Source organism: Lepisma saccharinum, chromosome 3 (assembly GCF_977018435.1).
Source record: "Lepisma saccharinum chromosome 3, izLepSacc3.1, whole genome shotgun sequence".
In the NCBI taxonomy this organism is placed as follows: Eukaryota; Metazoa; Arthropoda; class Insecta; order Zygentoma; family Lepismatidae; genus Lepisma; species Lepisma saccharinum.
The window spans coordinates 56,842,325-56,866,824 of record NC_139231.1 but is presented as its reverse complement, the minus strand read 5'-3'; the positions used below and the strand labels follow the sequence as shown (position 1 = coordinate 56,866,824).

Sequence of the window (24,500 nt, the reverse complement as noted above, 5' to 3'; positions counted from 1 at the left end):
TGTGATTCCCGTATCACAAACCGTGCATCGAATAACAGTTCCATCACTTTCCTTCTATCTTAAAAAAATAACGGCGATCTGGTGCATATCAGTATCGGTCTTTCCATTGTTGATTTCAAATAGGCAACAATCAAGCACAGTTTAAATACATTCAATTTCAGTTAACAATGTGAAAACATCTTAAAGAGAAAAGTGTCGTGAAAAAAGAAAATAAAAATTCAATGATTTGCTGAGGAAATATATTTAACACCAGTAAAAGGACACAAAAAGGGGAGGAAAAGCGATTAAGAACAAGAAAAGGGGGGAAAATAGATAAATGTCCAAGAAAAGGGAGGGAAGGGGAAAGGTTATCAAAAAAGGGAGAAAAAGGTGCTGGAAAATTAGCTCCATTCTCACCTTGAGGCAACATTTCACACACTGAGTCCTTCCAGAGAGGTCTCACTTTCACTACGAAAAAAAGGTGCGCACCTAAAAATCCTAACTCTGGTAATAAGTATTCTTATTTATTGGAGAATTATACCCTTTCCCTTATTTCCCAAAACAGATTTTTGCTTCGTAAAATTCAGTTTTCAGAATAATTAGTTCACCCTACTAATAACAGTGCATTGTATCTGAAAGCATCAGTTCAAATTGGGGTTTATAACTTTGATGAAACAATGAAACTCTCAAATTCAGAACCAAATTTATGCATTTTGTGCAGTTTGTTACAAATGTAGCCACAAGAGAGTTCGTTACCTTGGTGGTTTAGCATATTGAGTAACTTGTGACCCAAATGACATCTTAATCCAACATCGAGGTTGCAACCCCTCCTATCGATATGGCCTCCGATTAGATTTTGATTATACAGATTCCTTTTTAAATCTAGATGAAGCCTTAAATCAATCTCTACCAGGGCTTCTAGATTTTAGTTGTGGAACATGCTTTCCTTTCCTGGATAAAACTGTCGATAAAATTAACCACAGTGCACACTAGCTAAAACAGTTAAAAAAATCAATGCTTTGCTGCCTTCCCACCAGAATTAGTGTACTTTGACTTTCTCCACACTTCATACCTGGTTCTATCCTGTTTTCACCTTCATAATGCTGACATGCATGAGGTTTTTAATACTTTTTGTGCTGTGGTTGGTTTAATGTATCTGATTTTACACAGTTCACAAAAAAAACCTCTACATTTGTAGTTCCCATAGTTTTCTAAATAGCTCGATCCATGCCATAGATTTCTAAATAGCTCAATCCATGAGGATCATTTCAAAAAAAGCGATTACATGCTCATAACTGTCTACTTATATTATTGTGGAGGACGAATTTGTAATAGTCTCTGACTGAGTATAGCACATGTTGCCAAATTTCTGGCAATTTTCTCACTCCGTCAGCAGAATCTTTATTCCATGTATCACTGAGGGACCACTCTAAGACCCTGCATTTACGTCATTGAAGCAACATCCCTGAAGACAACCTTTTAGCTTCCAAAACAAGTCATAATCACAAAAACTCATGTCCGTTATCTAGTGGGGTGTTCTAGCACTTTCCAATACCACCATTCGATATACCTCATTACATTTACAACATGGCACTTTGAGTTGCAGTGTAGCCCAATCAGATGTCTTGCCAGAAGTGTTGGTAATAATTGGTGGATATGAGTGTGTGCCCAGACAGTTACTGTAATACTCACTGTTCTTGGTAACTCCCTTTGACACTGTGTGACAAAGGGGAATGACCTCCTAGTCATGTACAAGAAGAACCATCACCTTAATGTTGCTGGGTGCTTGTCAGAACTTTCGCCGTCTTCCTGAATCAGTATGGCATACCACCAAACCACTTTTGGATATGGAAGTATGTCATCACCACAGACTTGCACAAATTCTCTGACACTTAACAGCATTTCTTCCACGTGCAACTTGAATTTTGATTAACACTTTTTTTCTTTTTTGTGGGGACATTGTTTTAGAGCACACTACTCAATTCGGCTACAGTTAGCACAGTGTTGCATCCACACGTCACTCTGTGGAACTATGAATGTCATATGTAGAGGCAGAAATAAAGACATTATCTGAATCTGCCAGTCATTGTACCAGTAACGAACAGTGGACATAATGTTGAGTTATCACTTTTTAAAAGATCCTCCTACATACCTACCCCTTCCCCCAGCCCCATGGTCCAAGCAGCAGGAGGGTCAAGGCCTGCCAAGCACCTTTTTGTGAGACATCCAGCCCCCCTTCCTGCTGTATTCTGGCTTTCGAGATTGAACTTCACTCTTCCAAGTCATAATGCTGAATCAGCACCATAATTCTTATTCTCCACTGGCATTTGACACTAAGACTCCCCGCACTGAAGATGAAAATGCCAATAATTAGGTTACTTGGGAGCTCCAACTGACATTATATCAAATTTTGACTACAAACTATGTACAAGGTGGCACATATTGAATCTACCAATTTGAGTTGGCATAGCTGGATCCATGGAGAGTTGGAAGTCAGGCTAGAAGTATATCATGCATCCTTGGCTGGTGCAGGCGTGGATTGCGGTGGTGGAAGCTTTCATCCAAAGAGGCACCAGGAACTGCAGCGGATCGCCGTGCAACTGTTCCAGAGAGAGACAGCATTCTGAGGTGGGTTAGACTGTGAAGAACCCAAGGGATAATGTTGTGAACCATCAGTCGTTGTGAAAACGTGCTATTCTATAGGACATGTTGAGACACACATCATGAAAACCTTCCCACATCGCTTTGAACAGTGCATCCAAGCAGAAGGATGATATTTAGAGGTTGTTATTTTCAAGATGCACTGATGTCTATATCATCCATATTATACACTACATTAAATGCCAATGTGTATATTTTTATTTCATAACCATATCTGCTGTCATTTGAAGTTGGTAGATACAATATGCGCCACCCTGTATATTTCTTTGTATATTATTATTTTTTTGTTTTTGGAATGTGAACAATCCAGCAAGCATAATGTTGATAGTTACAGTCTGCTGTTTGCTTTCCAGTTTAAAAATTTGTCAGAACTAAATCCAGTATTGCTTACTTAGTAAGCCTTAGGCTTACTTTGCTAAATTACTGTACTATCTGAAATTCCTCTCATTTGTAACTTACCCACACACTTACTGTTACTTACCAGTGTTTGTTCAGTGTCTGTCAATTATACTAATATTTTTAAAGAGTGGGAATTTGCAATAAATGTCCTATTTTGAAGTTACATACTTGTGTTGTTGACCTGTGTCCTTATCATGCTCAGGGTAATTCTCAAAATGCATAATTAGTCTGAACCTTAGAGTACAATCAGAGAAGTCCGTAGGAAAATTAACTTTGATAGTTGTAAATTTGGAAAACCTGAAATTATACTTGAATGTTGTCAATAGAGTAGCGATCCTGATGTAACATTGAGATACTTACTTACTTTTTTTGTATTGGTAATTCAAGGTATGCCACAAGAATTGGGTGAATGGTTCAATAAATGAAGCCTACACTAGGAGTTAGGGAAAATCACTTCACTACCCTTCGAATTCAATTTTCTTCTAACATTGTTCATGCACGTGCTGAAAGCTTCAGGAAAAGTTTTTTCTTGGGGTTCTCTTCTGCATTTCATCACATTTGCCTGAGTGTTTGGAATGATTGCAAATTTTGTACTTTCCAATGTTAACTTCAGGTGTGAGAATAAGTAGTAATTGTTGGGAACAAATAGAGTGAATGAAGATAATGGTTTGACACTCCAGCCGTTTACATTGTAATCGGTTTGTGTATTGTCATGCAGAAAACGTAACTTGTTTTGGAAAAAAAAATGCTGTTGCTCAATAAATGCACTGCAACACACAAAAAATATTATAAATTTACAGTATGTCGTAACATGTTAGCATAATGCATGAACTATATCATGCAACTTGTTATGGATTTCCCTGATGGCGTACTGGTAAGGTTATCTTGCGTTTGATCCCCAGTGGAGGCACATTACATAGTGGCTCAGATTCCACTTTACACCATAGGTCGAGTTCGGATTAACTTATCTGAGCATGAAGTGAATTTAAACCAAACTTTGACGAACTTAATAGATATTTCTGTAAGCTACCAATAAACAAATACAATGCCATTCACCAACATTTTTCTGACATATCTTGTGTGCTTTCTGTGGTAACATGGACAATTGATAAGAATTTTAAATTTGCCAGTTCTTCTCATTATTAAACTTAAGTCCTTTCCTAAATTTTGGGAAAGCTTAGCCATTAGTACTTGACCATATCATTTCAATACCTTCCTCATTATCAAATAATTAATTACTATTGAAACATACTTCTTCTTAAGTAGGATCAATTAAACAGCAAATGTATCACACTTATTTTTCAGATTTGTTCAGATGTCCATTACTCCAGTTGTCCATGTTAAAGAGTCGCACCGCAGGAAAACTAACCACCAAGTGGGGGAAAATGTTGATAAAATTGAAACTGCTGATGTTCCATCACAGTCATATTGTAATATTGCTCTTGTAGGAAACTATTTTGCGAACCACACCAAGACAAGTGGAGCCAGTGATTTTGATAGACCATTTTGCTTTAAAGCATCGAAAGGATTCAAGTTGTTTGAAAAGTACTTAAAGGCACGAGTTACAACTGAGATAAATAGTATTGCTAAAAGTAGCAAACGAGTGAGATATTTGCTCAGAAAGAAGGAAGTTAAGTTAACAAGTGGTGCTGAGACAAAGAAGCTCGTTAAGGAAAATAAGCAAGCTAGTCTGCATACACGTGTATCAACTTTACAGTTGAGTGACTCTGACAACGAAGGTAAACAGTTGGGTAGTGTCCGCAGTAAACCATATAAATGTATGTACTGTAAGTCTGAGTATACTAATAGTGTGAATTTCAATAAACACTTGGGTAGTCACACGAAAGAGAAACCTTTTTCATGTCATATGTGCAGTGAAAGCTTTCCTAGTAAACTGGAGTTAAAAAACCATGAGGAAAATCATTCTAACGAAGAGGAACATCCTTGTATCAAACTGGAGAATCCTCCTATTGAAAATTTGTTCTTCTGCGATATCTGCCATGAATTTTTTGAGCGTGAGAGCTATTTGGAGAACCACAAATTGCAACATCAACAAAACGAGAGGTGTTACTGTTGCGAAATTTGCGGGAAAAAATACACGACATCAGAGGGTCGCAATGTTCATGTACAGACCCACCTAGGTGAGAAAGCATACAGTTGTAAATTGTGCAACAAGAGCTACTCTCTCAAATATACCTTGAAGTGTCACATGGAAACACATAACACCACCCAACGTTTTTTGTGCGAGTTGTGCGGTGCTGATTTTCTAACTAGGACATATCTGAGGTACCATGTGCGAGGAGTGCACGCGAAGAAGTTTAAGTATAATTGTAAAATATGCAAAGAGGGATTCCATGCACTGATAGAACTTGTGCAGCACAAGAAATCCCACAGTGAAGAGGAGAATGCTGCAGTTATGAGAGCACAGTGTGACATTTGTGGGAAATATCTTTCTGCAGCGTCAGCATTAAGAAGTCACAAGAAAATGCATTCAGATCTGAAGCCTTACAGCTGTAAATTCTGTGAAAAGAAGTTCCGGCAGTTGTCCCAGATACGTGAGCATGAGAGACGTCACACAGGCGAAAAGCCCTACAAGTGCAAATATTGCGAACAAGCATTTGTTTGCACCTCAGAGTTACACGACCACGAGAGCAGAAAGCACACCGGCATAGCATATTTGAAATGCCGCTATTGCGAGCAATTCTTCCAACACAGGAATGACTTGAGGAAACATTACAGAAATATTCACAAAACAACTCAACCTAAGCCCACAAAGTGTAGGTATTGTGATAGAATGTTTAAGGATAGGAAGTATGCAGCTAAGCATGAGAAGAAGCACGCAGAGAAGTTGACTTTCAAGTGTGAGATTTGCAGCAAATATTTTGGGTCAGACCGCTCTTTAAAGCTACACAGTTTAGTTCACACAGATCTACAGATGTATAGTTGCCCAACTTGCTTTGAAAGTTTCAGGACAGTAAAAGAACTTAAGCTTCATTCAAACAGTTGCGGCAAAAGTCAAATATATATTTGTCATAAATGTGAGCTGGTATTTAATTCACAAATTGAGTATGAGGAGCACGAAGTTAACCATGCTAAAAGACTTGTAAAATTGTGAAAATTTTTATGAACATTAAATGTTTGGAAGGTAACTTTGTTTGAATATGTTACAGGTAATTTTTCTAAAGTAAAAACTTGTTTCTTTACATCACATAGCATGTAAAAAGAAGATTTTTCCTTGCATAAAAGTGAACATCCTTACCAGATTAATTTCCTCTTATGTTGACCACTTTTCAGAATTTACTGATGTAAACCAGATCGTACTCAAGCTTCATTGTTTTGCACCAGCCTGCAGTTGCTGCTGACTGACAAAGTTGTTCTTAATTCAGTTTCTGTAAGAAGTGTATACAAAAGGTATTTGAAACGGATATTTTAGAATTATCTGTGCTATTTTCATACAACAAAGTATGAACATTGAAACATGCATCATGACATGGCCAACAACCTTATCCTTTTTTTTCCCAAGGGAACACCAAATATATTTATACCGTGCGTCCATTTCGATCTTCAGCCGAGAGATCGGGAGAAGCGTGGCAGGCGGCGCTGACGGGGATGCCGACATTTGCGGCCTGTAATGCCCGCTTATTTTTATGGACATATGCAGACATTTATATAAATATTGCAAAACGAGCACTAACCTGTGTTATAAGAGTACGGTTTTAATTTTAGTAGCTTAGTGGCTGATGATTTTGACACACCCATCTCCTGTGAAACACGTTTGTTTGGAGAATGTTCTAATGCTGCACCAATTTCATCGAGTTTTGCTTCGGTTAGAATCTGTCGTTTTTGCTTAGTTGTTTTAAAATTTAATGATCCAGTTTCTCGTAATTTAAGGATAAGATGTCTAACCGTATCTCTGTGTGGAGTTGAAACGCCTGGGAATTTCTGTACAAATTGCCTACACATGTATCGACACTAGTCTGTTTTCACGTAAGTGTCATACATAAAAAAATTTTGTTCTAATGTGAACCTTGTGGCTGTCATTCCAATCGTCTCACTGACACAACACACATACACACTGCAATAACACAAACAAGTAACTGCAAGTAACCAAGAATAACACTCTTGCGCATAGTAGTACGAAATTAACACGCTCTTGGTTTACATTGCTCGCCACTATATTCACAACTCTATCTTCATCTAGTCGCGAAGGAACAAAAAAACTCGAGCTCGGATATTTCGGATTGCAAGGAAGCTCACGAAAACCATTCACTTTTAACGGTTTCGTCTGCAGCGTGATCTTGATACAGTGTTGCACATTAGAAACCTCCAAATGATTCCCATGGCCACAAAACTCTTTCAAGGATATAAACTTAAGCAGGACGTTACTGGTCAAAACTATGATTAAAATGCTTTATTATCTGTGGCTCTTAACATCGTTTCTATAGCGTATTTATTTGTGTATATAAGAGCAGAACTTGGATGAATTACAGAAGAACTTTTGCGTGTTATAACAAAGGTTAGTGCTCGTTTGGCAATATTTATATAAATGTCTGCATATGTCTATAAAAATAAGCGGGCATTACAGGCCGCAAATGTCGGCATCTCCGTCAGCGCCGCCCGCCACGCTTCTCCGGATCTCTCGGCTGAAGATCGAAATGGACGCACGGTAATTTTTAGATGTTAATAAGTGGAGATAAGTTGAGTTTTTATTAGATAACTTACAGATTCATCACAATATTATTTTCTTTACAACATACCTTAGCTCGTCAAATTTTACTTTTTCTTTTAAAATACATTCCATATTCTTTGCCGTTTGGTGCTTTTGATGTAATGCCAGTTATTATTTGTTACTTTTTAATAATCTGCAACCTATAACTGTTGTCCTCTTCTCCCACTGTCCCTTCGACACACTTGAAAAGCACTGTCTGTTGCTTTCTACCAACTTTTTAATAGAATTTTTGAATATTCAGAAAGTTCTTAACCAAGTGTGTATAAAGTTCTTCCTTTACTGACTGTGAAATGCCATAACCAGAATCCAGTTAGTCAAAAGATAATGCTGTGCAGCAGTGTTTGTTTCATTAGCTTTCTTGGCAGCAAAGTGCAGCAGTTTACTTAAATTCTGTGAGATTATTGTAGGACCTGTGTAAAGGGAGACATGTGTGAAGAAAACTTGAGCAACTGGTTAAAATATACCTCTATGTTGCTCACATGAAATTCTGTAGTAAGTAATTGCATACTCCAGTGTATGTAACAGTAATTTGATTGTGTACATGTATATAATTTATGCAGTATATGGACAGCTGGATCTAAGGAGAATCACTAATATGATACTGGCAACATTCAAACAGGTTGCAGTGGTAGGAGGAGAGGTAGAAGAAATTAGAAAATTAATACAGGGTGTAGGTAGGTTAGATGCTTGACCATAGCAGACCCTAGATGTATTCTTGAAAAGTAAAATGCAAATTATTTATTTTGTTCGAACCATTTGGCTATGCACCCATTATAGGTTAAAAAATTCATACAATTTAAATTATTTAATTTCCATAACCTTCATTATAACATAACTTTTCTCTTCTATCATAGTTTATAAATAGAGCAGTTATTTTGTGTGTTTCTAATTTCAGAAATGTTGATGTAAATAACTCATATTATAATTCTTCTAATCCTTTATAAAAACAGTAATGTGATATTGCATCTGTCTAGTATTTAAAGAATGATGTGATTGATTACATCATCAGCTACACTCAATTTACAAGACAGAGATTTTACAGTTTTTCTTCTGTATAAATCTCCTGTGCAATGTAGTTGACACATGAAAAGAATAGTAAAATTTGCAATTGTCCATGTTACCACAGTGTTCATTCTTTGAACTTTGATTTAAATACAGTGGGCGATTTTTAAGTGATAACACAAAATTAAAAGTATTGGATGTCATGATACAGTCAGTAGCGGCTTCTGCCTATTTGCACATTTGCACGTGCACACCCAAATAAATCTGTAATGCAATTAATTTCTTTATACTTATTCACTGGACATTATCTGTTTTGTATCTCCTTCAAAACATCAAACATTCCCACATTCGTTTTACCAGCATCTGCCACTGAGATACATTTGCTTCGCACAAGTCGCCGTGTTCTCGTTTGCAGCACGCAAGAAAAGAGAAGGAATTCCTTGCTCTTTGAGCTTGCAGTATTGTTAGTCTATGGGCCAACGAAGATGTTGGTATAATTTGGGGGTACTAATTTTCCTTTATACCACAGTTAAATGGGTGTCAAAGGATACGAGAAACCATGCTTGCCATCTTAAAGTAGTAGCTAATAGAAATGGCGTCCAATCCAAGATGGCGGATGTTGACATTTGAAAAGACAACTATATCTGTGAAACCAACGGTCCGATCTCAACGATCATTTTTTCAAATGAAAGCTTAATATGTGTTCTATATTTAATGTTATGTTTTTCGGTAAGACCAACCGTTAAGTAGTATCGTATTTTTTACTATTAATTTTATGTTTATCATTAATTTGTTAATAATCTAGACATCTGAGAAGAAAATGTTCGAAACAAAAATTGTAGCATAAACGCTTACCTTTAATTTGACATATTACACTTCTTGGTTTTCACCTTAGAATTCATATAAAACTAATGAATTATGTAATGTGTGCAGGATGCATCTTTAGTCCTATTTAATTACAAGTATGTAACTGGTATTGACTATTGAATAGTATATTATTGCTATATACATGCAATAACATTTAATAATAATAATAATAGTTGTTGCTAGTATTTTTGTTATTATTATTAGTTGTTGTTGCTTTTGTTGTAGTAGTACTATAACTAGCCATGAATTTTGTTTAAATGTTACCGATGTTCATGCAAGAATGTTATTGATTGATTGAAATTAAATTTTTTGTATACATCAGCACTTAGGCTATTTACACCCATCACATTATATGAGGCCAAGCTCCTTACAATGTATAAAACATTACCATTCGTGTCTTTAAAATCTCCTTATCCAGGGTAAAACCGAGGCTGTACTGGGACACTTAACACACATATTCCTATGAGCAAAATACAGGAGAACTTACTCGTACAACCATACAAAGGTAGCCTGCCTCCCCGATGGCTTAGTGTAACATCGTTGCCTTGTGATCAAGGATCAAGGGGACCCGGGTTCGATATCCTGTGGAGGCACAAAGTGGTTTGGATCCCACTTTAAACTGGAGGCACACTCCGAATCAGCATATCTGTGCATAAAGTCGACTTTAAAAGCAAAATCTCAAATCAAATATCCCTAAGTCGTTGTGATGTCATTAAGGGCTAGAATCAGCGTTGCCACGTTCCCCTGGCTCACGTACAGTCCCGACATGAGCCCAGCAGACTTTTTTCTATTCTCCAAGCTCAAAAGAAGCTTAAAAGTCATCGTTTTGACGATGTTTTGGCCATCCAAGCAGCAATGACGGGTGTTCTGAGGGGGTTGTCGGAAGCTGACTTCCAGGAGGCATACGCTGCATGGAAATCGCGCTGGCAGTGGTGTGTCGATAGCCAAGGAGAGTACTTTGAAGAATTTTAACATGTTGTACCAATTGGATCAATAAATTTTTTTCCTGGACCCAGTCTCATTACTTTCCGGACAAACACTGTACACACACACACACACACCTACATAAACACACACACACACAGGGTGTTTCTAAAGTTTGTTTCCAACGTGTAGGAGGTGATTCTACAAGTGAAAATAAACACAGAAGTTCATGTGACAAAATGCTGAAAACAGCACCTATTCGGATTTATTGAAGTGGGAAAAAGTGCAAAAATTATGTTTACAAGGAAATAGTGGCACAACTGCCAACCATATGACCGTGGCGAAGGGCGTTCCACAAAGAAATGCAGCATGTTCTATTCAAAAAAGCACACGGCAGATGTGTGAAGTTGATGCGAAAGTGATTTCCCAAAGGAAGCGAATTGGTCTGTTGAAGTCATGGGGATAGGGAAGGGTTTAGCGAGATGTGTTATCCATGGAAAGTGATATGTGGAGACGGAACACCAAGAAGAAAGCGAATATCCGTAGTGGACATTACCATTACGTATAAAAACAAAGATGGTGGTGGTGCTGGCCTAGGTTGCATATGTGTCGACATGTTCACTGTGTGCAGAGTGGAGGTGCCGAGGGAACCACATCACAGACGATTTTCAAACTGTCTGCCATTAACTTCCACACAGAGATGACAACGCCGAATCAACGATTGTCTAGTGCGAGCAAACAACCCCGCGATGTCTGTTATCGTCGCTGCGTTAATGCATGCAACGAGATCCTCGGCTGACACAACAGGTGTTTCGTATACGAGGCGTTTCATCTGTCCCCATAGAAAGAAGTCCAGAGGAGTGATGTACGGCGATCTTGCTGGCCACAACACAGGCCCACCCCTTCCGATACACTGGTTGTGGAACAAACCATTGAGGAAGTGATGCACATTTTGGTCGCAATGTGGTGGTACACCATCGTGTTGGAACCATAGTCCTTGCCTCAGTGCCAAGGGCACATCCTCCAACATTTCAGTCAAAACATCACGAACAAAGGTATGATATGTGCCACCACACAGGCGAACAGGTAAAATGTACGGCCCAATCAAATGGTCATACACTATCCCACACCACACATTAACCACAAACCTGTGCTGATGGTGTGCCATGAGAATTGCATGTGGATTTGCACTTTTTCCCACTTCAATAAATCCAAATGGGTGCTGTTTTCAGCATTTCGTCACATGAACTTCTGTGTTTATTTTCACTTGTAGAATCACCTCCTACACGTTTGAAACAAACTTTAGAAACACCCTGTGTGTGTGTGTGTGTGTGTGTGTGTGTGTGTGTGTGCGCGTGTGCGTGCACGCGCGCGCGCAGGGTTTGTCTGGTAAGTAATGAGACTGGGTCCAGGAAATAAAATTTATTGATCCAATTGGCACAACATGTTAAAATTCTTCAAAGTACTCTCCTTGGCTATCGACACACCACTGCCAGCGCAATTTCCATGCAGTGTACGCCTCCTGGAAGTCAGCTTCCGACAACCCCCTCAGAACACCCGTCGTTGCTGCTTGGATGGCCAAAACATCGTCAAAACGACTACCTTTGAAGCTTCTTTTGAGCTTGGAGAATAGAAAAAAGTCCGCTGGGCTCATGTCGCGACTGTACGTTGGCCAGGTCAACGTGGCAACGCTGATTCTAGCAAGTAATGACGTCACAACGAACGCGATGTGACTTGGCACGTTATTGTGAAGGATCCAGCATTTGGCAATCTCCGGTCCAAACCGATTGACTCTGTCTTGCAGGCGTTTGAGGACTTCCACGTAGTAAGTGGCTGTTTGTTTAGATTCAGTTCTTCGGCTATCATTTTCACACTCAAACGACGATCTTGGTCCTAGAGTTCCTTCACTTCAACGACATTTTCGTCCACACGACTTGTCGAAGGTCATCCAAAGCGTTCGTCGTCCTCCAAGTTTTCCCGTCCGTTCTTGAAATCTCCATGCGAACGGAAAACCTGGGCTCTTGACAGGGCTTGTTCCTGGTAGGTCTCCTTAATCATGGTGATCGTCTCTGCAGCAGGTTGTCCAAGCTTGAAGCAAAATTTAATGGCGTATCGTTCCTCAAGCTAACGCTGCATTTGAGCTTCCAAAAATCTCGAAGTCGTTCGCGTGATAAGCGACCCTTCCTCTACCAGAGCTCGGAAGTGACTGATCCGGGTAGTATTGGATAAGTAAGACCTCCCACCACCAATCCCACTTGTGGCGGACATGCTGTTGACGACTGGAGCGCCGTGAGGTGGCCAGTCTCATTATTTCCCGGACAAATTCTGTATATCCGAAAATGGTTAAGAATAAAGTATGTTTGATTTGAGTTTTTGATTCCTCTTCATGCACGGATATACTAATTGGTACTGTATCTACATTTCCTGAGATCTGAACCACCATGTGCCGTACTGGTATTGAATGTGGGACTTTGATTACATGGTGATGGTGCACTACACTGTCAGGGAAGCACCTCACAACACAAGAAATACAAAATGATTCTGCTATAGTTTAACATTAAAGAAGAATCAAATATGGTAAAATTGTTTTAATACTATACTTTGGTTCTAGCCATTGTGGATGAACAATTGTAGCAGATTATCCACTTGAGATATTATCATAAATGATTCATTTTATCAAAATCCTTCATAAATTTCCAGTCTGGCATTGATTTCTGGACACCTTGTAACACTCGTTTAACCTGTTATTTTTTCAATCATTGTGTTTTAATCATACTTCTGATTTTTCTTTGGAATTCAGATCAAAATGCTGAATGCTGTATTTTACCACAGAGTGTAATACTAATTTGATAATAGGATTTATCTGTCATACCTTTACAAGATAAATGTGCTAGCCTGTACAATTGTGGAAAACATAAAGACACATTATTAGGTTATGAAGATTATATATCTAGTGCAATGGAAATGAATACATTTCCAAAGAAATGTGAAAAATAGAAAAGGTCACAACCAGATTGTTCAGCACATGTGCTTTGAAGATATAATTATTCCCAAAACATAAGATGATACTAGTGTACTGCAAAATATAGGTTTGAAGTAGCATTGATACAGAAATGTATCAGTACAGTTGTTTAATTTGTAAAATAAAACTGTTAACAAAACAAAAACACCAAAAGTCTATAAAATATGTTTTCCAGATTTATCGGGATGTCAAGACCTGATGCTTCACCCACACCAGTCTCCAAGAATGATGATAATGATCGACAAGGAAGAATTCCTCTTAACATTGAAAGTGGCAAACAGTTCACAAAAGATGCAGATGCCGACAAGCAGAACTTGTTCTGTAAAATTGTAGCATTGGGAAATATTAAACAAAACTGGAAAAGTGATATGGAGGAAGAGCCTTTTTGTGTTAAAGTGTCAAAGGGATTTATCCTATTGCATCCAAATCTAAAAACCTGGGTTAAGATGGAAATAAACAACCTTGCAAAAACTAGTAAAAAGATGAACAGTTTGCTTAAAAAACAACGAGCTACAACCAGTGCAGTTGCTGCAAGAGTTAGGTGTGAGAACAGAATGTTGGAAACAGATTTACAAAATGAGGAAAGTGGAGCAAGGGCCAATATCTCTGAGAGAGAAACTCCAGTTCTACAAAAATTGCTAACAACAATAGATCACAGTTTTTATGTGTGTGTATTCTGCAAGACAGGTTTTGATTCTGTTGGTGGTTTCAATCACCACCTAGCCAACCATGTTGGTGAGAAACCGTTTTCCTGCAGCAAATGCAATGAAGGTTTCATGAGTGAAATGGAATTACAAGTACATGAGAAGGAACATCCTAAGGAACAAAGGTTTTACTGTTGCACTTGCAATGAATCTTTCGAATGCGAGAAATTCTTGGAGAACCACAAAATGCAGCATAAGGAAAATAAGGAATGCTACTCATGTGAAGTATGTGGGAAAATTTTTGCACATACCTCAGGCAGAGATTCACATTTGTTGATTCACATTGATGAGAAGACATATAAATGTGACATATGCAGTAAGAGTTTTACACATAAGAATGTGTTAAAGCAACACGTGGACAGACATTTCAATAGCAGTAGGGTTTTATGTGAACTTTGTGGTAAGTCTTTCGCAAAGGAAAACTTGAGACAGCATATGAGAGGCGTGCATTATAAAAAGTACAAAATCAGTTGCAAGATATGTAAAGCTGGATTTCATACAAACCTTGATTTTTATCAACACATGAAATCCCACAGTGCAGAAGAGAAAGCTAAACTTCTGAAAGTGAATTGTGAAATTTGTGGAAAAGGTTTTAGAAGTAAATCTTCTTTACATACCCATATGCTCATTCACAAGAATGAGAAACCATATACTTGTAAATATTGTGACAAGACATTTCGACAAGCTGCTCACAGAAGAGCTCATGAACTTTGCCACACAGGTGAAAAACCTTTTCTCTGCCAGTTCTGTGAACATGGCTTCCGAAGTAAAGCAGAACTTCACGTTCATGAAAGCACAAAGCATACTGGGAAGGCTTACCTGAAATGTGAATTCTGCGAATCATCATTCCAAAAGAAAACTGCCTATTATTACCATCGAAAAAGATATCATATGAATATGGAATATGATTCACATTTGTTGATAGACACTGGCGAGGGGACATATAAATGTGGCATATGCAGTAAGAGTTTTACACAGAAGTATGCGTTAAAGCAACATGTGGACAAACATTTCAATAACAGCAGGGTTTCATGTGTGGTTTGTGGTAAGTCTACCGCAAAGATCAATTTGAGGAAACATATGGAAGCCATGCATTATAAAAAGTACAAATTCAATTGCAAGATATGTAAGGCTGGATTTCATACATACCTTGATTTTCATCAACACATGAAATCCCACAGTGCAGAAGAGAAAGCTAAACTTGTGAAAGTGAATTGTGACATTTGTGGAAAAGGTTTTACAACTAAAGCAAATTTAAATATCCATAAACTAATTCACAAGAATGAGAAACCACATGCTTGTAAATATTGTGATAAGACATTTAGACAAATCCCTCAAAGAAAAGCACATGAATTCACCCACACAGGTGAAAAACCTTTTCTCTGCCAGTTCTGTGAACGAGGCTACCGAAATAAAGCGGAACTTCACGAGCATGAAAGTACAAAGCATACTGGAAATGCTTACCTGAAATGTGAATTCTGCGAGTTGTCATTCCAAAGGAAACGTGACTATTATTTACATCGAAAAAGACACCTTATGAATGTTGAAGTAGAAATAAAGTGTAGTTACCGTGACCAGACATTCAAAAATGAAGGGGAGGCTGCTTCTCACGAGATCACTCACACTGACAAGCTTCCATTTCAGTGTCATGTCTGTGAAAGAAAGTTTAGGTTACAGAACCACTTGCAATCACATAGTCTGGTCCATATTAAGAACCATTCACATTGTTGTTCACTTTGCTCCAAGAAATTTAAATCATTGACAGATCTTAAGGTACATGTTCACATCCATACTGAAAATAAGCCATACTCTTGTGACAAGTGTGGAAAGACATTTGATAAGGAAAACCTCTTAAGAGCACACGAAACTATACACAACCACCGTGATGAAGTGTGAAGTTCATATTTCTAATGAAATGTGTAATTAAACAAAATAACTCAAACTTAGTTAATTTGAAGTGCTCCTTTGATTTAATAAATACTTAAGTAGATGTTTCTTATCCCAGAGCTAGTGGGTATTTTTCTCTTACAACATATTGTATACCATGACATATTTGCAAAATGTATCTAAATTTTCACATGGTGTATGCTAAGTTTCATGAAACATTAAGTGAAGAGCAACAATTTTGTATTATGTGTCCATTAAATATATGGATGAAATTAATTAACTTCTACAAAAAATTTCATTCATGGTAATGATGATGATGTACTTATAATTGGCATGAAGGAGGCATATCGCTTATTACGATAGAGAAGTTATTTTTAAAATAAAAGATAGAGAAGTTATTTTTAAAATAAAAGAAATTATGAAATGTTTATATAAAGGTTACAGCAGTATTTTATAGCTACACTACAGCATGTTATTGAATTTTACTTTCTTGTTGATGTCGCTTTTGTGAAGTATCAGCTTGTATACTATTAATAAATTTAATAATACTAGTAATTGCATTAAAAATGAAAAGCTTAGAAAAATATTTGTGTACAAAAGTGAAAGAAAATGATCAGATCAATTCTCTTTTTTTCTTCTCTCCGTGTCTAAAACTGAATACCACAGACCTCAATTGTCATGTTTAATGATAAGAGCCTGTTATAGTCTGCCACCACTTGTTGTGGCCAAGAGGAACAAGATTATCAAGACTTTCTCATGTGATTGCTCAATATTTCAAAATCTCAAATCATGTTGTCAAACTTCTACATATGATTATCATTTTTGGTAAGTGAACAATGTTGTACATGTACTTCTTGTACTGTGATACGATATTTGTAATTGCTTAGGCAGGTCAGCATGTGTATCGATTTTATGTTTCGGTCTGTAGATATTGCATACTTTCATATGTGCTATGTATTACATAATATACAAAATTATTATTTATAATTGTAATTGCATAGTGTGGTTTCCTTCCATGTATGGGTTTTAGGTTGGCAGTGCTCCTTATTAGGATCTGAAATATGGGATGTTACCAATCATTCCACTACGAGTGTGGTACGTTCGAGTGTAGCATGCTCGAGCATGGGAGATTCGAATGAGTTTGAGCGAACAAAAGTGGTCCGATACAGTACACTCATATCCCTTTGACTACAGCCCTGATACTTTCACAGATAGGACACATACAGGTGAACAACATTTCTTAACATTTTGCACAGCTCAGTTTGTGCTAATTTCAATGCCATCAGAGGCATTGAAATATGGTCATCGGGAGATGCGGCGATGACCAAGCAAAATAATAAAAATATTGAATTTTATATGTTTTAGAGAAGCAGTAAAAATAATAAGCCAGAATACTCGCATATATGTGCAAAATAAGCCAAGCGACAGCATGAAACAGCTCAAAATATGCAAGAGATTTGCTAATCTTAGCGCATCGAAATGAGGCCCCACTACTACCCCTCGCGCCAAACCCTCCTGCCAAGTTTTCTATTGAAGGCAATGGTGTTCGTCGGCCCAGCTCATCGCAGATGGTGCAAATCTCTCTGGTCTCTGCCGGTGCCGAGAACAGCTGAACGCTTCCGAACAGGCAGACACGTCCAAGGACCTGTACTTTCCCCCACTCTTGAAGGTCTGGGTCATAACAGGCCCTTTTTTCAGCCCCCATCCCCATGTTTACAGCCACGGCAGGGTTTGCCGAGTTATCAAGATTCTTCCGAGTGTCCAGTGGCATGCTCAAGGAGGAGTGGTGAGGATCATAATTCTGCTTAGGCTCAAATTTCTTTGAAAGAAAAGGTAGGAAGTGATGGCAAAATGAGGACTTCATGAATAACTACTAAAAAGTACACGTAACCCCTTCTTCGAAAATCCTGGACACACCACTCGAATGTCTGCTATTTCCACTTGTTAAGAGGAAAAGCACACATTGAACGATATGAATCTGCTTTTCATTATTAAAACAACAATTGGCGGCGAACCATAAAGTTTCTTCTTACCTTTAAACGCGACAATTGAGGTGTTTGCATTTCAGTTTCCATCATATTTAATAATTCTTGTCGTATGGGATAGAATTATGTGTTTTTTTGTAGTCGTAAGTCTGTGGTATGAGCTTTTATATTGAATTGGCAGTGACCTTGGCATTTTCGCGGATAAATATTGTGCCCCCCCCCCCCCCTCTCCCTTGAAAGATCGACCCTGACGTTTGGCAAATCTTGATAAGACTACATAAAAATGTCACACTTCACCACTGAATGCCATGTTCTCTATATTCACATAATCAGCATTCAGAAAGTAACCCCCACCCCCCCCAAAAAAAGTGACTGTGTTGCACTTACTAACTTGAGATAATTCTCTTAGCTACTGTCATTTTAGAAAGTAATCAAGTTATATTTTACCTAATATACTTTGATACATAAAATATAGAGGTAGTACAATTCTAAGTTAACCCTTTTACTTGCAAATAGAGGTAACATTTTATTCCTTGTTGTAGAAAAAGCAAGATTTTTGCCAGGAATCTAGTATGTTCAGGATGATTTTTCGAGACTATATATTCTTTAAGGTAAATGTACTTGGGCACAGGCAGTGGTGATTTTGGCTATTAAAGAATAACATTTTTCTAGGAATTTTAATAATCACACGCACACACACACACAAACACGTGAACTCACCCATTACTTTAAGTAAGCATTTTGTTCAAGATACTATTTTAAAACTGTTGCTGAAGAAAATTTCCTTCCATGAGAAAAAATAAAGAAAACTAAAAATAACCCCTGATGTCATTATTCCTTATATGAAAGAAACAAACTGCCACAGTTACAGTTAATAATTTTCAAAACAAACTAGTTGTAGTTACCGTTACTCAAAAAAGTAACTGCTACTTGTATTGACTAGGGCTTGGAAGTCGATGACTTAAAAAATGTAAAAAAAAAACAACATCTAAAACAACCTTAAAATTCTTAAAAAATAACCTAATGATTTTTCATAAATTACAAGAGAGTATAGTTCAGTAATTCATTAAAACCCATTCTTTGGTGGTTTAAACTACTGAAGGAAAGGGATGAAAGCAATTAAGTGTTAATGTAGGACCTTGCACAATACAGTAGTCCGCTAGGATTTGAAAATACGGTTGTGTTTCGCTTACATCAGATTTAGGTGTATATATAAAATTTTTAATATTGTGACTAATTTCACTTAAAAACCACAGATTAAAGTGATAGAGGCCACCAAGGGAGCCTCAAAGTAGCTTGAAACGAAGTATTTTAAGTTGGATGGAGGAAAAATAAATTTACCACAAATTATTTAATGCATTGCCAAACATTTCATTTAAAATAATATTGTACATTTCCGTTGACCGTATTTTCGATTGATGGTGAACTTGCTAAAAGGACCATGTCAGGAAATTCTAATGTGTAAGTTATGCTAGCAAATGCACTTTAAATCGACGAAGCCACAAGGGAGGAGAGGAATAAAAAGCCTAAGAAATGCAATAAGACTGGCAAAAATGCAGAAAAATGACCTAAATGCCAAAAAAGGCCGAAAAACTCAAAATAAAAATGATGTTTTATGGTTCTAACTGAATTGAAACTGAGTGATATCAGGTTGAGTATTATTTTCAAGGTTCAGAAGTAAAGATGATTTGCCATCATCTTCCGAGCCTAGTATTGACATTACAAATAACACTTTATTTACAAATATTAAACATAATGTATGCAATCATGTAGAATAGATTCATGATTGCCACTGGCATTGATTCTTTCATATCTCATAATTCACAGCATGTTGAAACAATATTATGCAAGGAGAGTAACCAGTATGGTGCTCTTGTTGGATTTAACCTTTCCCTTAAGTAAGGCATTCTTTTGCCATGTATACATATTTTACTTGTATCTTGTGCTTTTTTATTTAAGAAAGACTTTGTTTTAGCCAGAGGGATTTGCACTCTAAAGGGTGGATGTTACCCTGATTTGAGACACACTGTCTGGAATGTATGAAGTATATTCTACTCTGCAAAGTGCACCTCAAACAACAGAGAGTAGTGTTCAGTGATCAATATGCTATGCTTGTTGAACCTGATACTATTCCTTCTGTCATATGGGAATTCTCCGTGCACCATGAGCTGCTTCTTTGACAGTGCATTGTTTTTCACTTATCATCTGCAACCAAGTGTGTGTGCTCTATGACTGCATATCTTTGAGATACCGGTTACTCCAGCCAGTAATTATCTTCACTTTTGCTATAATTTTGTAAAGGTTTGCCATGCTTTCTGCATATGTATGCCAATTGTTGTGCATTTGTTATTGCTTTGACCTTCAGTATAAATAATTTTTTTATTGCAGGGTAAACATTGCTGTGCCACTTTCAGTTTGTACCAAAAAAGAACAACAACTTAGTAATTCCTTTTTTATGTTCTGAAGATGTACCAAGAATTGATATCCACGGAAGGCTTACGTCACAATCACAATATGGACAAAGTGCTATTCCATGGCAGTGTGTGTTCAAGTGGTTTGAGAAGTTCAAAACAGTTGGACAAGTGTTAATTGTGAAGGAGGAGCAGGGCACCTTTTCATTGAGCATGTTCATTGCCATATGTTTGATAATCCGCCATGAAGTGGCAAAACATACACATTAGACCCCATATTGTGATGCAAGCCTTCGGTGGATTTCAACCCCTGGCACACCTTTAGATGACAAAGAGCATGTCACTGTTGGTTTTTACTGCAAGTGGAGAGTGGCACAATCATGTTCACCCTGCAACAACAAGAAAAGAAAATGAGTGATGAAGGTCAAATATGCACAGAAGCAGCGACAAATGCACACACTGTTGGCATCTGTGTGCAAGTATGGCCAACATAAAGAAAATTTCAGAAAACATGCAGATAATTATTGATCAGCTAATACATGCTGACATGACCCTGGGACCACTTTCAACCATGACCTCCATAGGATGCAGTGTTCCTGCACTACCCCCCCCCCCCCTTTCCTCCCATGGGGACAGCTGGAGAAGTTTTGTTCTTTCTTCACATGCACAAAGTCATACATTCTAGCATTTTGAGTGATTCTGGATACTGTGTTCATTCTTCTATCACATGTTGAGAACAGATGGCTATTCTGTGAAATACGGTCCACTGAAATCTTCTCACATTTAACCAGTGATAGCAGGTTGTTGGCTTTGATACTGAAAAGTATGAGACATCATTTGTCACATACTTCGAGGAGTTGAGCTGTCTATCCCCAAGAAGTGAACCATAGAATAAAACAGTTAAACGTTGGATGGTGCAAGGTTCAAGCTGTAAGCTGAGTGATAGGATTTCATGACCATCCAGGTCCTAAATTTCCTGACAGACCGTGTGTCACATGGGACATTGTCATATTGCATGAGGACCCTTATTTCAGTTTGCTGTTACTGGAAAACAGTGGTGAAGAACAATTGTATGGTCATGGTATCTGGTTGGTATAAGGTTTCGATCAGTGCCCTGACCATCTGGGAGTCTCCTTCTGGACAGGATACTCTTGAGTTCCAAAACTCGCATAACATGGTCTTCTCCAAAACATTTCCTTTGAACTACTGCTTGAGCCTCATTCCCCAGATAAAGTAATTCACTTCTCATATCAGGATGATGAAAGAAATTCATGACCGTTTGTACAATTCTTCAACAAAACTGACACATTGCAAAGGATGCTCTGTGGGTTACCTCGTGGGAAACCATTCAAGGCTCCCTGGAGTGAAAACTGATCTAATGGAGGTGGTGAATGATGCTGGTTTCAGATGCATGGACCTCCTCTGACAATGCTAGTTGGAGTGTAATGTTGGGGCAATTGTAGGGAATCGGAAATTATGAAAATTCAATGTGTAATAAAATGAAACCACTAACAAATATGAATATTAAATACTACTTTCAAAACAAATACAAAATTAGTGTGTGTGATTGCAATCCATTTCATCACTATGTGACGACACACAGTGCAATGCAGTCAGCTGAAATGAAGTTTATTACCAAATATGTCAGTATCTTGCAAACTGATTGCAGATTTTGGATGTTTGTGTCAATTTACATATTTTATTTGCAGTACATCTAAATCTTTCTTTTGTGGTTTAGGAATGGCAAGCTAACAAAGATATATGACCAATGTAAATTGCACATTTTTATTAAATTGTAACAGATCAGAAACATACAACCTTAAAAAATAAACTACATAGAGTAAAAGCTCCTTTAACCTTTTGGAACCCAAGGCCATTTTCACAGGTGGCCGAGGCTATTTTGAACAAAATGCAGAGGTTGAATTAAATGAATGTAGATCGGAGGCTAATTGCCCTAGAGAGATCAATGATATACCATTGTACGCAGAATGAACCACAGGTTCAAACTATATAAAATTTATGCAAATTTGGCATGTGGTGGGGGAGGGGAGAACCCCCAAAATTTCGGGAAAAAATGGGGATTTCCCCACCTCCCCCCAAGAGAAAAGTACATGACAGTGTCAACATGTACGTGGAAATTATCGCTGGCATGTAAGGAACACAAAAATATTTGCATTTTTATCATCGTATGACCAATGTACCCCCAAAAGGAATGGTCAGCATGCCACTGATTCAAGCTTGAAAATGCAGCATTACCTTCAAATGACTGTAGCTCAGAGGCTAATTACATTAGAGAGATGAACGATATACTGTTGTACGTGGAATGAATCACAGATTCAGACAATATAAAATTTATGCACATTCGGTGTGTATATGGAGGGGAGGGGGAATCCCCCTATTTTTTTTTTTGTTTCCCCTTCCTCCCGAAAAAATGACATGAAAAGTTCAACATGCACACAGAAATTATCGGTGACATGTAAGAAACAGAAAAATATTTGCATCATTATCATACGACTAATGTAACGAGAGTTGTATCCCCGAAACTAAAGACCTGCACGTCACTGCCTCCCAGGGTTACATTGAAATGACTATAGCTCAGAGGCTAATTGCCCTAGAGAGATGAATGATATACCATTCCAAATTCTATTTTTAGACAATGCAGGGTAACCTTTGTAGCCACTTGTGAAATACTTGTGCTCAAGAACAAAGGCTTTTCTTCAGCACACCTTGAACTTCCATTCTTAAGACACAGTTTCGACAACCCCCTCTTCCCCTCCCCCACCCCCTTGCACCCGCACGGTAAACATTCCTTTTGACCTTGGGTACCTGTATATTAACACATGATGCAATGAGTAAATTGTAAACTCCTGTTCAGATAAAGTGGCATATACTTCAAATGTCCAACCTTATATAATGTGTTACTTTAACAGGAGTGTACAAAATAATGTTTGATCAAAAGTATTTGTTTCCTTGACAAATATTAGGTACTTGTAGCATAATAATAAGTGTGCTCAGTTAAGAGAACCTCAACATGTACATTTCAGAATGATTTATTCACTTGAAATAACTGTCGATTGCCTAACTCTAGAAAGAAGAAATTTATGTGAACATCTTCCTGTTGACAGTAATTAAGCCCGAATTTGTTGCACAACCAAAGTTGTAAAATAAAATCATTTGTACACAAAAGTAAATGCCTTTTGAAATTCCTTTTTTGTCCCTTTTACATGCTGTCCTCTCCCTCTGTCCACAGGAACATTTTTTGAAACCACATAGGTGTCATATTTTTCAACTTTCCTATATACATTTCAAGCAGGTCACATTCTCCAAGAAACCAACACTGAGGAAGTCCCAACTACCTGGCAGCCCAGGTGACAATGAGACAAAATAAGTAAAAATAAAACAACCCATGGTGCAACAATCCTTTCAGAGCAAAGGTCTGCGAAGTGGCTTTTCATTGAGGGACATATGGTTGGCGCAATGAGTTCCACCATTTCTGTTTTCTGATTTTTGAGACTGGGGTCTGTTATTAATGCTTCCAGTTAGCTCCCAAGTGCCCTCACAACGTTGGGTCAACATTGATATTTTGGAGCTTGCACGAAAGATTGAGCCAGGTACACTTCCATAAAAGGCAAGAGTGCTAACCATTCAGCTACATGGGAACTACAAACAGGGGCCTCCCCCATGGCGCAGTGGTAGCGTCATTGCCTTGTAATCAAGGGGTCCTGGGTTCGATACCCAGTGGAGGCACAAGTGGTTCGGATCCCACTTTAAACTGTAGGTCCAGTCCCGATTAGCCTTACTGTTCATAAAGTGGACTTAAAACACTAACTAACTCGAGCTACAAATGTACCTAAATCCTCCTCCTAGACTACCAATGGAAATATCTAATGCTCATCCTCACTTTCATATAATATACTTAGTTTTTAATGC

At 37.8% G+C, this 24,500-nt stretch overlaps 1 protein-coding gene across 5 annotated transcripts in view; it reads left to right on the top strand.

The window, feature by feature from the left end:
- The window catches only part of LOC145985061 (uncharacterized), a 97,579-nt gene that overhangs the window by 53,450 nt on the left and 19,629 nt on the right, over nucleotides 1–24,500 (top strand). Inside the window, exon 7 of one of the 5 annotated variants that reach the window (XM_083118604.1) lies at nucleotides 13,759–17,062. The exons of 3 other annotated variants lie outside the window; for them this stretch is intronic. In XM_083118604.1, the coding sequence (XP_082974730.1) occupies nucleotides 13,759–16,183 (2,425 nt within the window). In that variant the 3' untranslated portion in view covers nucleotides 16,184–17,062. Of the gene's footprint in view, nucleotides 1–4,344; nucleotides 6,542–13,758; nucleotides 17,063–24,500 lie in introns of those variants that run through there. One more of the 5 variants, XM_083118607.1, reaches the window with a different exon arrangement.